The 15,633-nt window shown below is 51.8% G+C and overlaps 1 protein-coding gene across 2 annotated transcripts in view; it reads left to right on the top strand.

Moving 5' to 3' along the window:
* The window catches only part of GMPS (guanine monophosphate synthase), a 37,877-nt gene extending 33,979 nt beyond the window's left edge, over positions 1-3,898 (top strand). Inside the window, exons 16-17 of one of the 2 annotated variants that reach the window (XM_068954980.1) lie at positions 553-650; positions 1,775-3,898. In XM_068954980.1, the coding sequence (XP_068811081.1) occupies positions 553-650; positions 1,775-1,868 (192 nt within the window). In that variant the 3' untranslated portion in view covers positions 1,869-3,898. Of the gene's footprint in view, positions 1-552; positions 1,107-1,774 lie in introns of those variants that run through there. The other variant, XM_068954979.1, reaches the window with a different exon arrangement.
* The last annotated feature ends 11,735 nt before the right edge of the window (positions 3,899-15,633 follow it).

Below are 15,633 nucleotides of genomic sequence, written 5' to 3'. Positions count from 1 at the left end.
TCGTCCAGAAGTACTTCTGCTAAAACTAGTTGATGTGAACTCTGGAGAACTGTCAATGGAAACTCTTTGCCTTGGACACTTTTCTTTCTGCGAATGATTTTTCTTAATCTTTAGGGCTCCCTTTTTCAGTTTAAAAGTTCAGCATTTCACTTTGGCTGTTGTGTTGTGTTTGATTGTGGGTTAACTGGAGATGATGGCTGTGAAAATGGTTGATAAAAAAGCAGGCCAGCCTATTATTCCTGCTAAACTTTTTTATAAAACAGTTTTGAAGCTGAAAAGCTGCTACCTTAAGAGAAATGTATTGCAGCTGACACCTTGGTTTATTATCAGTGCCAAAAATCGACAAATCCCAAATATAACTTGAGAGATCACGAAGCTAGATGTTTTAAATTATCTTTCTTTATTGATTGGTGGCTACGTGCTAGTAACTATAGGCTTCTTCTCTGCCACACAAATACAAAATTAGCATGAATGGTTTTGTTTGTTTATTCTTTTCTAGGATAGTTTCATCAGGTCTGTTCTCATGTGCTTTGTTCTGATTTTTCGTGATAGGTTGTGTTAAAAATGGTGGCGGAGATTAAGAAGATTCCTGGCATTTCGCGGGTGATGTATGACTTGACATCAAAACCACCAGGAACTACAGAGTGGGAGTAATTAACTTTTTTTCTATTGAAGTACTGTGTGCAGTTTAAACCATATCAGAAACCATTCCCAGTGTTGACATGCAGTACTGTGAAAAGAGTGACTGGAGCTGCTACATTACATCTGATTCCTCTCCTGGAGCATAAATCTGCAGTTAAGAGCTGTGCTGGGGATACCTAAGTGGGGCTGAGGATTTGTACGGGTAAATAATCATGGCAGCGTTGCCTGTGCGCAGACAGATTCCTATTGCTTTTGCCTTTGTCTTACTGATTCTTCTTGTTTTCATGTGTTTTACTGTTAACTGTCACTTCGATGTCTCTTTGTTTTTGTACACCATGTAAAAAGAGACAGTTTATTTACTTCTACGAAAATCATTGTTACAGCCTAAAAATGTAAAATGAATACTTTATGTGACCAACTGCTTTTGGACAGATTTATTATAAATAAATATTTTGCCAAATGGAGTGGTGGGTACTGTTGAGTTGTGGAATTAATGTGTATCTGTTGTGTACTGTTAAGCTTGTTCTGTTATTGTTTGACGTGTTAGGCCGTGGCAATAACACTGAGTCCCGAAAGAGCAGTGCTAGAGTATTACGAAATGACCTTCTGTCTTCTTTCTGTACTCGCTCCCTCTTGCATCGCTCGGTAAGTGTGTGTGTTGATAACAAACGTGTAGGCACTTACTGATCTTCACTATACGCTTACTGCACGTATGCATGGGTCAAACGGCAGCCGATGAACTGTCCGCGCGTGCTTTTGGGGGTTCCGATAGAAGAGTTAAAATGGGAGTGAAGTTGGAAAAGCTGTTACACCAGAGCTACTGGATCTGTGAATTCTCTTTCTGTCTTTCAGTGCTTATGCAATAGTCCCTTCACAGCCTATTTGTTTTTGTTTTACTTGATAACAGTTTATTTTCTACACATTGCTTTTGCAGGAAAAACTTGTTAGTGTATTGTACTTAGCTTTTAAGCATTATAGTCATTTAGTGTGGAATCATGGTATCGGAGCGGACTTAACCCATCAATGTAGATTCCCTCAGTCATTTGTATTCTGCTGTTTAGTTAAGTAAGCAATAATTTAAGAGGAGAGATGTGGTTACTTTGGACAGCTGTTCTTTTTCTGTTATCTTCAGGCCAGCTATTTCCATCCGCCTGAGAATTTTGAGACTGTCCTACAGCTGCGGTCTTCAGAAGTATAATTTCTGTAACACTTGGATTTGGACCTGAGCAGCTTGCTGGGTGCCTACAGGGTACCTGGGCTGTTACAACCTCCATTACATACCCAGGTTTATTGTTTTAGCCACTTTCTAAATGGTTGCATTTCATTCAGCTGTCAAATTGCTGGTTTCCGTGGGGAGAGATGCTTGTTTTAAACTGTTGTTTGAACTTGTTTTAAGCTGTTTGGTAACATGGTGTATTTAGTGGCTGTATCTACTTATATTTCCACTTATACAGATTTGTGAACTGGAATAATGACCGAAAATGTCTATTCTATATTCTTTTGATTGCACACTTTTTTATTGTTTTTACACTTACTAATTACACTTATATTATGGAAATTTAGTTTCATTTCTGTTTATCGCATATGGCTAACTTGTTTATACTTTTGCTTATGTCACTAGAAAGTTGTCTTTCATTTGGGGAAGGAGATGGCATATTATAGCCCTCTGCTGCTTTTTGAAAATACTCTGTACAACTTAGGTGTACAGGAGGGCAGCAGACTAGTGGCTGGAGAACATAATCTGGAATTAGGAAAAAATGCCTTCTGGTCTTAGCTCTGCTCCTAGCAGATATGGTATCTTGGGCAAATTAACTTTAATCTATGTGTATCTCACTTGTCTCATTTATGAAATAAGGGTAGTGTTTCTAACACATCCATTTATAACCTCTTTGAGCTCTTTGGATGAGCTCTTTGCTACGTAAGTGAAGTATTATTTATATAAATGTTATTTTATTACTGGACTGTGATCTATTAAAAATTGTCACGTCAAAAGCCCTGCAAACCAATGTTTGTTGGCACAGAATCTATTACAGTATGGGTTCTGTTGAAAACAAACTTAATTCTTAATGTAATTTAGTTCAAAAGAAAGCTCCCTAATTAAATTATGCCTTTATAATACATTTTAATTTTTTTGTCAGAAAAAGCTGAGGGTAGTTGGTTTCATGACTTGTCCATAAATGGTGCGACCACAAGAAATAAATCTCTTTGGTGTGATGCAGAAATACTTCAGCCTTTTAATGTTACAGCAGTTGTTGCTTATTGTAAGTAGGCTTGCTATTGCTGCTGCCGCCGTCATCAGTTTGTCTGTTAACTTGAGAGCAAGCAGGCAAAATGGAAGAATGAATTACTAAAGAAATAATCTGAATAATTCAGAGCGCCTCTTAAACTTAATTTTTGACTCTAATGAGACACTCTTAGCTGGCCTCTTTGTAAATGAGTTTGCAGTATGTAGTCTCCTAGTTAGGACATAACTTGCAAGAGAACTTGCATAATGTCATGTCCTTAGCGTTCAGGGGCTTATAACAACTGTCTTGATTGCAACCTTAGGATATACTTGGACAGGGTTTTTTTATTTTCACTGCATGTTGCATACTTGGAAGTCCTGCTGTCAGACTTGCATCTTAACTATAGGTATAATGTATACCTGTATACAGTGTGTATGCTGAAGTCTGACATATGCTTTTAACATCTTTAATCACGATGGTTGCTTTCAAGTTTTTAATGAGATGGAGCTTGATAACAATTCCTGTGCTCTTTAGGAACATACACTTTTTTTTTTTTTAAGCCAGAAGGTAAATATTGAAACATTTAGACACAAATGATTGCACTATGAACAAAATATGTCTTACTGAAATAAAATTTGTAGTCTTTAAATATCTTTCCCCTGATTTAACAGCTGTGCCATGCATTTTTGAAGTGTTGGGTTATTCTTGGGGAGGTTGATGTTATCAGCCCAGCAGTTCTTGAGTGTTTTTACGGAATCCGTGTATATAGAACAGCCAGAAGTGCAGAGAGAATTAAGACTCTGTTTGCATTTCTTCAAAAGCATATTTAGCACATAGTTTACAAACTGATAACTGTAGCTGCCCTGTACAATTGTTCACCCCAGGTCTTCGGTAAAACATGTCAGCAGTTAGAGGAATTTGTATTGGGGGTATTCCCCATCATTCTCAATTTTTAACATTTTTCTGCTTGTGAAATGATAAAGTACTGTGAGCCTTAATTTTTATCCACAAATAAAAATATTATGTTTGAACACTTGTGTGATTTTTACTTTCTAGCGTTTCCACGTGGAAATTGCTTTATAAAGGGGCAGTCCGTTCTGCGTTGAAGACCCGCTTTGTGGCAGCGGTGCCTTGGGGCTGCAGGCGGCCCTCGGGGTAGGGCAGGGCCCCGCCGGGGACGGGGACGGCGCTCGCCTGCCGGCACGGACACGGGGCGCGCTGCGGGTAACGGGGCTGCTCTGTGGCAGTGGCCATGGCATCCTCTTGTGCCGTGACATGCTATGATAAATGCATATAACTTCTTCCTCGGAATGTGTACAGAGAAATCAGTGAAGCCCCGGGGTGGTGGAGAGGTCTTTTCTAGGGCTCTGCGCTAGAAGTCGCTTCTGATCCGCCTGGATGCAGCGAGCGGTGTTGCCCGCAGCACTGGTGATGCTCCGCCGTCGTCTCCTCGTCCGAACTTCCTCCGCACGTAGCTATCACTGGCAGTTGTTTTGTGGCGGGTTTCTTGTTCCCGGTGGTCTGCACTTGAATCCTTTCTGAAAGTCTGTTTATTTGATGATACTTAGCCTAAGCAGTGGGTCACAATTTCAAGACTCGTGAGGGATTTTAAGCTGAGGTACGCTTGCACTGTAGACGTAGAGAGGCGGTTTCAGAGCAAAGACTTGTGTAAGGTCTCGGAAGCCTGGGCAGCAGATCTCCCGTTACAGGACTTGGGTTTCTTCGTGGGTTGACGGTTCGATCCGGCTCCTCCGCGCTGGTGGCTTGGTGTGGGAAAGCTCCGTTCAGCCGGTGCTGCTGCCGTTGGTCGGTAGCCTGCAGCTGTGCACAGGCCTGTCTCTAGCTACTGCGTAAAGGTTGAATTTCAGCCTCGGCAAATACTTGCGCAGACCTTAGCGCTAGGCTGATGGCAAGGAAGGGGTTAGCTTCCAGGCTCTAAGGCCAATCCTGCACTAAAAGTTTGAATAGATGTTGCTAAATACTCTCTGCTGCATGTCCGCCTCCGGCGCTCGCCCGGGCCCTCGGTCTTGCTGGAGGCACCCGACGATTCATTGCCTCTCCATCAAACTGCCTCTGGGAGGGTTTTAGCTGGTGGTGTCCTTGGTCCGATCACATGGACTCTCCAGGACATCCGGCTACGAGGGCGACTTCTGAAGGCGGGGAGGTTCGCGTGGGCGCTGACACGCGCCTGCGTGGTGCAGGCTTGCCAGACGGGGCCCTGCACCGCGTCTAAAAGGCGTCGGCGTGGGGACAGGCGTACCCCAAAGAGCTCACGAGGCGTCGCCAGCGCGGAGCTGCCGCAGCCGAACCGAGAGGAGAGCCCCACGTCGCTCCCCAAGACGCGCGCTAGACGGTGGATGGTGGCCGGTGCCCTGCCCCTCCGGGGAGACCTCTGCCGCCGGCCTACCCAGCGCCTGGTGGCCCGGGGAAAGGTAACCTGCTCCGCGCAGTCCTCCCCGCGGGCGAGAAAGCCCCCCTGCTCCAGCTGTCCCGCTTAAACACGCGCGATGGATTCTCCAGGCAACCTGGACTGGTGGGTTTTTTTTTTTTTTTTCAGTTGTAGATTTTGAAGACGTTTGTTTGCAGGAACAGCCCACACTGCAAAGGTAATCTCTAACATGGCAGCATGTCACCACATTTAGCAGCATGTTTTTGAGTTTTTCCCCAAGTTTTCATTTTCCTCAGTTAAAAAAATAACTGGTACAACATCACTAGATAACTAATTTGATTAATTGTAAATAACGGTGCAGCTACTTCCACAGGCAGAGCTGTAGACCGCTTTCTCTCCTCGCCCCGGGCTGGTGTTTCCGAAGGAATCGTCCTTTGGGTCTACCGTTTCTCTTGCTTCGCCTTAGCCTAGAAATAACTTTTTTAGATCACAAAAAGCTTTTTATTTTACAATGTGAATTTACGTTGCATTTTACAGTGAGCACAGCTCCAAAAACAGGTTTTGAACTTTAAATTTCAGAGGGACTTAGTCACTGTGTCGGGCTGCCTGGGTAGGGAGGCGTCCGAAGGGCTCTGAAACGGGCGCCTGCCCCGGCTGAGCTGCTCGGCCTCGGAGCTGCGGGCCGCGCCGGCCGGCTCTGGGGCTGCTCCTCTTCCCTGCCAGCGTGTGGATTGCACGCGTTAAGGCTGTTGCCTTGCTGAATTTGAAGCAGATTGCAGAGAGACTATCGCGCAATGCTGTAACACTTGTTTGCAGCTACGATTTTGATGAGATCCAGGCCATTAACTCACTTGGCCGATGCGTAAACGTGAAGAAAACCATGTGAAAAGGAGTAAAGGGGGATCACGAAGTACAGCCTCACATCTGAACTGTTTTCATGCCTCTATCCAAAGCTAAGTTCAAGAGTCCCTGGGGATTTGTCGCTATATAATTTAATTTCCCATTGAATTTCAAGCATCTCATCAAAGAAGGGAGCTGAAGGCAGCGCGCGCTTGCTGCCCTGGGCACGGCCGCGTCCTTACCGCCGCGGCGGGCGTTTGGGCAGTGCTCGCAGGCAAAGTGCGTCTAATCCGCGGGGCGCGCTTAATTTTCTTGTGTCGTCCTTAACTTTCTTAACGTGAACGGCAGAAAACTTACTGAGAGCTGCAACCAAGTCACTTCTCTATGAAATCAAACACCTGAAGGGGTTGAATGAGTTGCCTGGCTTTGGCGTAGTTCCTCTCCTCTCTGGTTTTGCTCGCGCTGGTCGTGAAGACAGCAAAGGTATTTGCTGCGCTGGGCCGACCCCAGCCTGCTTCGCGTCGCCCGCGCAACGAAGCCTACGGCGCGCTCGTTTTTCCTGCCCTGCCTCGTGCACCGGGGACGATGAATCAGCAGCAGGCGCCTCCCTCCTGCCAGGCGTCAGTGAACGGTGCGCTTGGTGCTCAAGCGCTAACGTTACCGGAGCCCTCCAGACCCACGTTTTGTTTTCAGGTTTACTACTCTAAGAAAGGACTTCTCTTGAAAGCCTAAGAAGTTGGTTTTTTTTTTTCCTTTTGAAAAAATTTTCAAGGCAAAAAATTTAACGTTTGGAAAACGTCAACAGTTAAACTTTTCAGAATTCGTTTGAATGAAAGTTTGTGTTTCAGTTTAACATCCAAAATGAATGCTTAAGGCTGTGTTGCTTTTTTTTCCCCTCCTCATCTCTTGGCAACAGCTACCGAAGCTGAATTTCTCCAACTCTTCAGCCTCTCTTATGCCCCAAATCAAATCCTGGGCTAAATCTGTGTGGGTAACCTTCCCTCCCCGCTAAAACACCACTCCGGAGTAAATTCCTTTTCCTTCTAGGAGGAGGTAACACGCAGAGTAAGAAACGGCCCCAGCGGGGTTGGGGCTGATATCAAGATGATCAGGGTTAAACGTAGTGGAAGTTTTGGGGAGCTGGTGTCCTTCCGAAGGGCCGGGGCCGCCGCGGAGGAGAGGGGACGATGCCGCCCGGAGCGGGTGGCCCACGCAATGCCGCCCGGGACTTGATCCGCCCGGCGGACGCGTGCCGAGCAGCAGGACGCCCTGCGTGGCTCCTGCAGGGGAGCGCGGCAGCAGGTAAGCGGGCGTCGTGCCGGAGGGGTCGTCTCTGCGTGCACCTGCTCTAACGCCCTTGGCCTTCCCGTGTTCTTCTGGCGCTCGACCTGCTCGACCAGCAGCGCTTTTGCCCTGGAGCTCCCCCGAAACCAAGCGCCTCGGCGCCCGCCCCAACGCGGTGGCCGTGAGGTTTCCGAGCCCGGGCCTGGCGCGGCGGCGGCCGGCGGAGCAACGACGCCGCAGTGGTGAGTCGCAAAGACCTGAAACCTGGGAAAAGCGTGTCCTGGATAGCCGGAAAGGGAGGGCCGGCGGCTGTCCGGCTTCTCCCCGCGGCAGCGCCCGCTGGCGTGCTGGTGCCCCGCTCCCGGGGGCTTTTTTAGAGAGATCGAATAAGAACGCAGGAAAAGATAGGAATAACTAATTTTCTAGCAGTTTATTTAACGTGTTGAGTTACTGAGAGTCAGGGTGAACTTGAAGTATTTTCCAAAACGCTGCCGCAGTCGCCCGCCACGTGGTGCATTGCTGCCGCGCTAGGGAAGAGCCCGTTGCACCCAGTTACTCCCGCAGGCGCGCTCTTGCCGATGCAATCGATTCAACTGTGCCTTCAAGAGCCTGCCTGAAGCCGGGGTCGCTTCCCCAGAGGGGTTTGGGATGCAGAGGCCGACGGGAAGCTGTTCCCAGCGCTCCTGCCGTTCTTTCTGGTTGTTTAGGATGGGGAAAAAAAAAAAAACCAAACATGGAGAAACGTTCTGGGGATGTTCTGAGTTACAGGGATAGCCTGAACGGAGGGTTGGTATGGTAAACAGAGGAGAAACGCCTTCTGCTCATTGCTACTGGAGCAATAGCGCCGGCCTCCGGCCGCTTGGGCCGGGGGCTTCACGCCGGGTTGCTCGGGGGAAGGAAAACCCCGACGGAGGCGGGCGATGCGAGCAGCGCCTCAACCCTGGGCCAGGAGGCGTTTCGGGTTTGTCGCATCGCGCTCGGTCGCAGTGAGACGTTACTGCGATATCCAGCAGCGCTGGGTGTTTTGCTGCCAATACGTTATCTATCCTCCGGGCAAAACTCAGTTTACAGATTCGGTAATCCGGAATAAATTACACGGTGAAGACGCTGGCTCCGCTTAGGCATGAATCCTAAGGGAGTCTGTTTTTCTCCAAAGAGGGTAGCGACGTGGGCAATTTCTTGTATCGGAGCACCTAGCCCCTGGCAAAGGGTGTAGAGCGACCTAACGCGCGTGCTCAGCCAAAACCAAACTAGGGGTTTGGCATCCCGGGTGGCCGGGAAGGAGCTCTTCCTCCAAAGACTTCTGGATATTACGGCAACAAGGCTTTTCCGTGCCTTTCATATCCCGGAGGATGCTGATTTTAGCGGGAGTGAAACAGCCAAGCTGTTACCGCAGCAGCTTTGGAGGGGGAATAAAGCGGGATTCGGGGTGGGTTGCCCCTCTGCGGCGGGGCCGGGGAGGGCCGGACGCCTCCTCCTGCGGCCGCCCGAGCGCGAGTGCGCCCACTTTCCTTAACGAGCAACAAATAATTCACCGCTCGCATCCATTATTCAGCGCGCGGGGAGGCAGCGAGCGCAACCCGAGCGCGGCGCCCGGCCGGGCCCCTCGGCCGCCCCGCGGTGTCGTTTCCCCGGCGGAAAGGCGCAACGCGATAGGGGCGAAGGGCCGGGGCAGCGCGTTTCTCGGCCCTGGCCCCCTCTTCCTAATTATCCTCCCCGAGAATTTTTCTTTTGATTTGGCCGGGCGAGCGAGGCCGCATCCTTCGCGGGCGGAGGGTGAAGTCCCAGCCGCGGGAAGACCTCCCCGCTCCCCACCTGCACGGGGCCGGGGACAGGCGCATAAACCCACCCCGGCCGCGGGGCCGTCGGGGCTGAGCGCTTCTGTCTTTGAAAGCCGAGGTGTTTAGGTGTTTCTCCCGGTCAGCTCCTCGGTAAGAGCCGGTGCGCTTCCCTCCTCGGATCTGGCAGAAAATGTCCCCAGGGGCAGAAAAGGGGCCGTTCAGCAGGACGTATGCCCTGGTGAGACGCTCACAGAGTGGCCGAGGTTGGAGGGAACCTCTGCAGATCATCTAGTCCAACCCTGCTGCTCAGGCTGCAGCACATTGCCCAGGATCGGGCCCAGGTGGGTTTTGGATATCTCCAGGGAAGGAGACTCCACAACCTCTCTGGGCAACCTGCTCCAGGGCTCAGTCACCCTCACAGGAAAGAAGTTTTTCCTCATGTTCAGATGGACCTTCCCGTGTTTCAGTTTGTGCCCGTTGCCTCTCGTCCTGTCGCTGGGCACCAGTGAGAAGAGTCTGGCCCCGTCCTCTTGACGCCCTCCCTTCAGAGACTTGGACACATTGATGAGATCGCCTCTCAGTCTTCTCTTCTCTGGGCTGACCAGGCCCAGCTCTCGCAGTCTTTCTTCAGAGGAGAGATGCTCCAGTCCCCTCATCATCTTTGTAGCCCTTCGCTGGGCTCATTCCAGTAGCTCCATGTCTCTCTTGCCCTGGGGAGCCCAGAACTGGACACAGCTCGCTGCCCAGGAGCTGCTGCAAACCCGTGGGCCAGCAGGCTCTTTTTCAGCCCAGCGTGAGAAAGCAAGGTGCGGGGTTTCGCAGGATGGTGCCATGCGTCGGCCCTCGAGCGGACGCGGAGCCGCGCTGCCCAGCGTGGCGGTGGTGGCTCTCTCCCTTCTCCCGGGAGCTTTCCTAGCTGTGGGCCGAGCGACGGAGGCACCGCGTCCCACCTGCTTTTTTCTTTTTCCCCGCTCCCAATGCGTCCGAGGGAGATCGGGTCTGTCTTTTAATAGGAGTGAGTCCTAATACCGGGCTGCCCTGGCGCCTGCCGCTGTCGCTAAACGCTGCTGGAGCCGCGCAAAGCACGTGGGGGTGACTGAGTACCTTGATGAATCTTTGCCTGCCGGGGTCTCGGTTGCAGTAAGTGGGAGGCAGGGCAGAGCAGGAGCCCGCTGAGACGCTTGCTAACGGGATCGCACATCTGAAAACGACTCTGTTCCTCCAGGGCGAGATATGTCTCTTTACTCGGGATCTCCTACAGATGTTTTCCAGCTCAGTATGTACCTGCGTAAGGCTTGCATTTTTCTGCTGACCCCCTCCAAGTTGGACGTCGCGGGTGGTTACCTGCTGCTAGCGGGTCCTGCCGGAGGCGGTCCACACCCCCGTGCGTGCGGAGGGCGTCAGCGTGCACGCCCACGCGGGCAGCCGCGTTCAGAGCACACCCCTTAAGACAGCACCGGAGGGACGGCAAAGCCAGGGCGACCCCAGAGAGATGGATCCGAAACAGGGTTTTGGAGAACTGGGGCATCAGGACCCTCACCTCGCGCTTCAAAACACCCTTTAATTTGGGACGAAGCAAAACAAATCGCTCGTGAAGCAGATCAGAAGTGACCTTCTTGGTGTCGAGCTGGGGGACACCTGTCAGCCGGCACCCTGGCCGAACTGAGACCACCCGGCCTGGTGGAAAACTCTTCAAGAGATCTTTTAAAAAGCTTTCGAAGAGCAGGCTGCGGGCAGCGGGCTCGCTCACCACGGCAGCCCAATCTTTCACCTCGGCTGCAAACTCCTACTGGGATTTTTTGCAAACGTTTTGTGTTATTTACATCTAAAAAATCCTGGCTTTAGTTCAAGCGCCATCTGAACCACAGGAGAACGTATGAAGCTCGTCTTCTGGCCCTGAAGACGGCGAGGCTGGCTGCGGGGAGCGCGCTCTGCTTTGGACCTGCTGGCACCAAAGCCGTCTATCGTTTCGCTTTCCTAGCGTGGACAGTTGTTGGCTGCTGTTCTTTAGGCCGACGAGTGCTTTGAGCCCCCGGGCTTCCAGATGACGCTGGATTGTGCATTTTAATACAGATAAGTGCAAGGCATTACGGTCAGCGAGGGGGAGATTAAGGGGCTCCCGCGGCCCGGTGGCTGCGCTCGGACCCTGGCTGCCCGGGAGGAGGGCAATTGCTGCTGGCCCCCGGCAAGGAGCGCTGCCACAAAAGCCAGGTTTTACAAAGCCTTCTAAGAAGAGCCGCGGGAGCGCTCGAAGCCTGGCGTGAGAGCGCTGAGTTATAATTTGGAAGAAGCTTTACGTAGACAGCTCATACGTCTGTGCCTATAAACTTCAGCGGTGTATAAATCAGCTAGAAATCTCTAATTTTAACCGGAATGGCTGGTTGCGGTCAGCGAGGTGGAGAAGGGGCCGGCGGCTGGGTGTCCCGCGCCGGCCGGGCCCGCGGGCGCCGAGGCCTGCTGCCAGGGCCCGGCTTCGCGCCGGTGCAGTTTCTCCACCTTTGCTGCGTCACCCGATAAGGCAGTGATGTGTGTGAATGCAGCTGCAGAAACGAGGTATCAATATTTAAAGCCGGCCGGGTAACTTTGCAGAAAAGCTATCTTTCTGCATTTTTCATAAGGCGAGCTAGGGTATCCTTCCTTGGCTGGAAGTGTCTGTAGTCATCCAGGGGACAACATCCTATAAGGTTACCTGCCTAAATGACACATTAAGGGAACATCTACTTTGACAATGGCCTCCTGTAAAACGAACAATGCTCCGTTTAGAGAGGAACAAATTGTAAGCGGCTGCTTTGAATTTAGTTTACTCTTGGAGCTTACTGATACCTTCGAAGGTGTTTGCACCTGGGAACAAAAGGGTGTTTCTGCGGCTAAGTAGAGGACAAACTTGAAAAAGGGCTGAGTTACAAGCATGTGCTTTGCACAAGCCTTTTAAGCGCTTTATTTTGCTTTCGTTAGCCAACCTGCAAGTGCGAGAACTGGAGGAACCTTGTAAGGGTGGGACTGTACATCGGCCCCTTCAGCCTGGATCCCTTGAGCTGGGCTCACTGGAAGCCTCTTCCTTTGCGGGAAGCGCGGGGGGGTTTAACGGCAGAGCGGAGGGGGGACGTTGTAGCGCAGGCGTAAAGCCAGCACGTCGGGCGATTCGGGCACGGTCCGAGTCGGTTTCCCAGAGCGGAGGTTTGACTTGCAGAGTCCCCGCTGGGTCCGCGTGCAGCGCGCGCGCCGGGAAGACGAAAAGCAGGCGCCCGGCCGCTCCGGCGCCTTCGCGGCCCTTCGAAAGCCTTTCCCGTCGCGCGTGCGCTGCGCGGGGCTCGGGCGGAGGCGACGGCTCCTCTTCCCCCGGGGCGGCGTCTTCAACGCGAGCGGTGCCCCCCCGGGGGCTCCTCTCCCTGCAGCCCGCCGCGCGCAAGGCGACTCGTTCGCTCCCAGCGTCCCCCATCACCACCGCCACCTTTCCCACGTCGCTCCCCAAACGCCCTTCGCTCGGCGCGCGAGTCGGGCAGCGCCTTGGGGCTTTCTCCCCTTCAAAGCTTTCCTGAGCTGCGTTTATTTTTTCATTCCCCCCCCCCCCTTAATGCAAACGCAGGGTTTTTGCACGAGCGCTGTCTCAACGCGCTGCTTTGCACGGGTCCGCGCTGCTTCTCGGGGACCGGCCGCCTCCCTCGCCGTGGATTAAGCCGGCGGCCGCGGGTGCAGACGTCTCCCTCCCGGGCAGGTGGCAGCTCCTCTCTCCCCGCTTAAGCTCTGCCGACGCGTCTCTAATTACAGCTTGCCGGCCGGCGTAAGGTTATCGAGGGAGGAAAGCGCCCGCCGGGCAGGGGGGGGAAAATCAGTTGACGGGGATTCGAGGGCAGCGGCGGCATGCTGGCGGCGCGCACGGGGTCGGTGGGCGGCAGAGCCCCCGAGGAGGCGCTGAAGCCGCGGAAGCCGTCGGTGCTCTCGCTGGCGGGCCGGGAGCGCGGCCCGCGGGGCGCGGCGGAGGGCACCCGCGACGCCCGGCCGCCCCGCGCCGCCCCGCCGCCCCTGCCCCACCGAGCCCGCCGGCTGGCCCTGCTGCGCGAGCTGGAGATGAGCTGGTACCTGGAGCTGTGCGAGCTGGCGCCCCGGCACACCGTCGCCCACACCACCGGCATGCCCCACAAGTAGGGCGCCCCACCACCGGCCCCAGGAGATGCCGTAGCGGCAGCGTTAGCAATAGCAATACCAATAGCAGCACTAGCAATAGCAGTAATAGCAGTAACAGCAGCAGCAACAGCCGTAATAGCAGCAATAGCAATAGTAGCAATAGTAGCAGAAAGCTTTCAGTGAAGCTCCAGGAGAAAGCTCTTGGAGCGGCGTTGAGACAGCGTCCAAGTCATTGACGTTTCCAATGTCTTGGGGACGGTGATGAATACAAGCTGCAGAATTGAAAACTTTGCCTACTTGTTTCCTTAGTTTCCATAACTTCTTCAGCAAAAACTGCCTGTGATTATTTGGACTGATTTTGCACAAGCTGTTTTGTCAGGGTGATTGCAATTTCTTCTCTCTTTCTTCTCTCTTTCTTCTCTCTTTCTTCTCTCTTTCTTCTCTCTTTCTTCTCTCTTTCTTCTCTCTTTCTTTCTTCAGTTCAGAAGAAATTCCTGAATTGCTACTGTGCAAGGGTTATGCAGGTGACACGAGAGCGTTTGCCAGCCCCTGCTGCCCCCGGTCCTGCTCTCTTCCCCCTTTCCTCCCCCCTGGACCTGGGAAGAAGCGGGTGCATGTCGGCTTGAGAACAAGCCATTTCAGATGGGGTGGGGAGGATGCTCCTCTGCTGCTGAATTGCCTCTGACTTGGTTGCTCTTAACGTCAAAACCTTTGGGATCCCATCTTGCTCCTTTAAAAGAAAAAGGGATCTTGGTATTAGCACAAATTAGATGTGTAGCTCTCTAATCTCGAGCGCTGAGTAAGACCCTTAGTGAAGTAAGGTGACTGGCTGGAGCGCCCCGGCCGGTCGCGCTGCCCCGGCGGCTCCCCGGGCTCGCTCCAGCTGCTTTCCGCGGCCGGCAGAAACGGCATCACTTATTTAATTCACCCCCAGCGGCACAGCTGCTTCCAGGGGATATTTTCCAGTGTTTTGCCTAGCTCTACTCAAATATATTTATCACAGCAGGGATTTCAGCTGAGAAGTGGGGCAAAACCTTCCCTAATCGCAGGCAGATTGTCTGAAGAGACGGCCAGGCTGCGATCTTGCAGCCCGGCTAGGATTAGAAATCGATAACCCGCTCATCAGAATAAAAACTGTAGACAGGCTAACCAAAAGGGAGAGGGAGCAAAGCTAGGAGAGACGGAGGAGGAAGATGTTGAGTGTAAAAACGTCTCACAACGTACAACGAAGGAAACAGGAATGAATCAGTAGACTCAGTAATTATTTCCCCGAATAAACATGGCATGCAGGATGCTGTACAACAGGCTATTATCATCCCCTCGAGCCTCCTGTTCAAGGACCTGTGGTGTTTAACATCACCAAAGCAAGCCATTGATTACTCTACTCCTCAAAATAATGAGAACTTGCTTGATTTTTGACTTAAGCTGTTTCAGCTGCGCGTGCACGTCCAATGTGTCAACAGCCAGGTGCGTTCGTTCAACAGTTGGATGTGAGTTTTCCCTTTGGTAGAGTCCAACGGTGAAAATCGGCTGCAGAAGCCCTAGGAGCTTCCCATTGCCTGGGAAGGGCACGGGAAGCTGAAGCGCAGTGGTTGGCATTGCGGGACGACATCCCGGCAGTGACGCTCTCTGGGTCTATGGGGCCATACGCTCAAACTCTCTTCCCCAGGGTTTGGACCTGGTTTTAACGGTGAGCTGTACCTCCGCAGAACGAATATGACATATACCGCACTTCCAGGCTTTCATTTTTCTTTCATTTAACGTGAACCCTGAGAACTTGCAAATGTTTCCTGGCGGCAAAGCAAAGTGTTTGCGGCAGGTCTGCGGCAGGGGGTCCACGGGAGGCTGCTCTGGGCCCTGACGGCCCGTTAGGGCCCTTGGGGCCCTCGCACAACGGTTGCAGGGAAAGAATATTTGGGTAATCCACGTTCCCATGCCAAAAATCCTCTCCATGGCATTGAATTATAATCTTTTTAAATATGTTCTCTTTTTGAGATCAGTCTTTGTTTATCTGCTTTGAAAGGTTTAAGGATTAGCTGACTTCACAACACGTCCATCACTTGGTTATTTTATTTATCTTTCAGATGTATTTGGGATTGAAAGGAGGGTTAGAAAATGGGTTGAATTTTTAAAGTAATGAGCCTCAGAAATCTGCTTCCGTGGTAAACCTCACATGTTGTAACGACTTGCTCTCTGAACTACTCTTTGTCTAAAAAAAGTTACTTTGGCCCTCTTGAGTATTGCCCCAGGTGGTGCATGCTGCATGACCTGCAGTGATGTTAAGCGATGCCCCCTGTATATCCAGCCGCTGCCAGATGTGGGACCGCACCACAACTTGGGGCGCTCT

The sequence above is a fragment of the Struthio camelus genome, chromosome 9 (assembly GCF_040807025.1).
Source record: "Struthio camelus isolate bStrCam1 chromosome 9, bStrCam1.hap1, whole genome shotgun sequence".
Classification (NCBI taxonomy): domain Eukaryota; kingdom Metazoa; phylum Chordata; class Aves; order Struthioniformes; family Struthionidae; genus Struthio; species Struthio camelus.
This window is presented reverse-complemented; position numbering and strand designations above follow the sequence as displayed.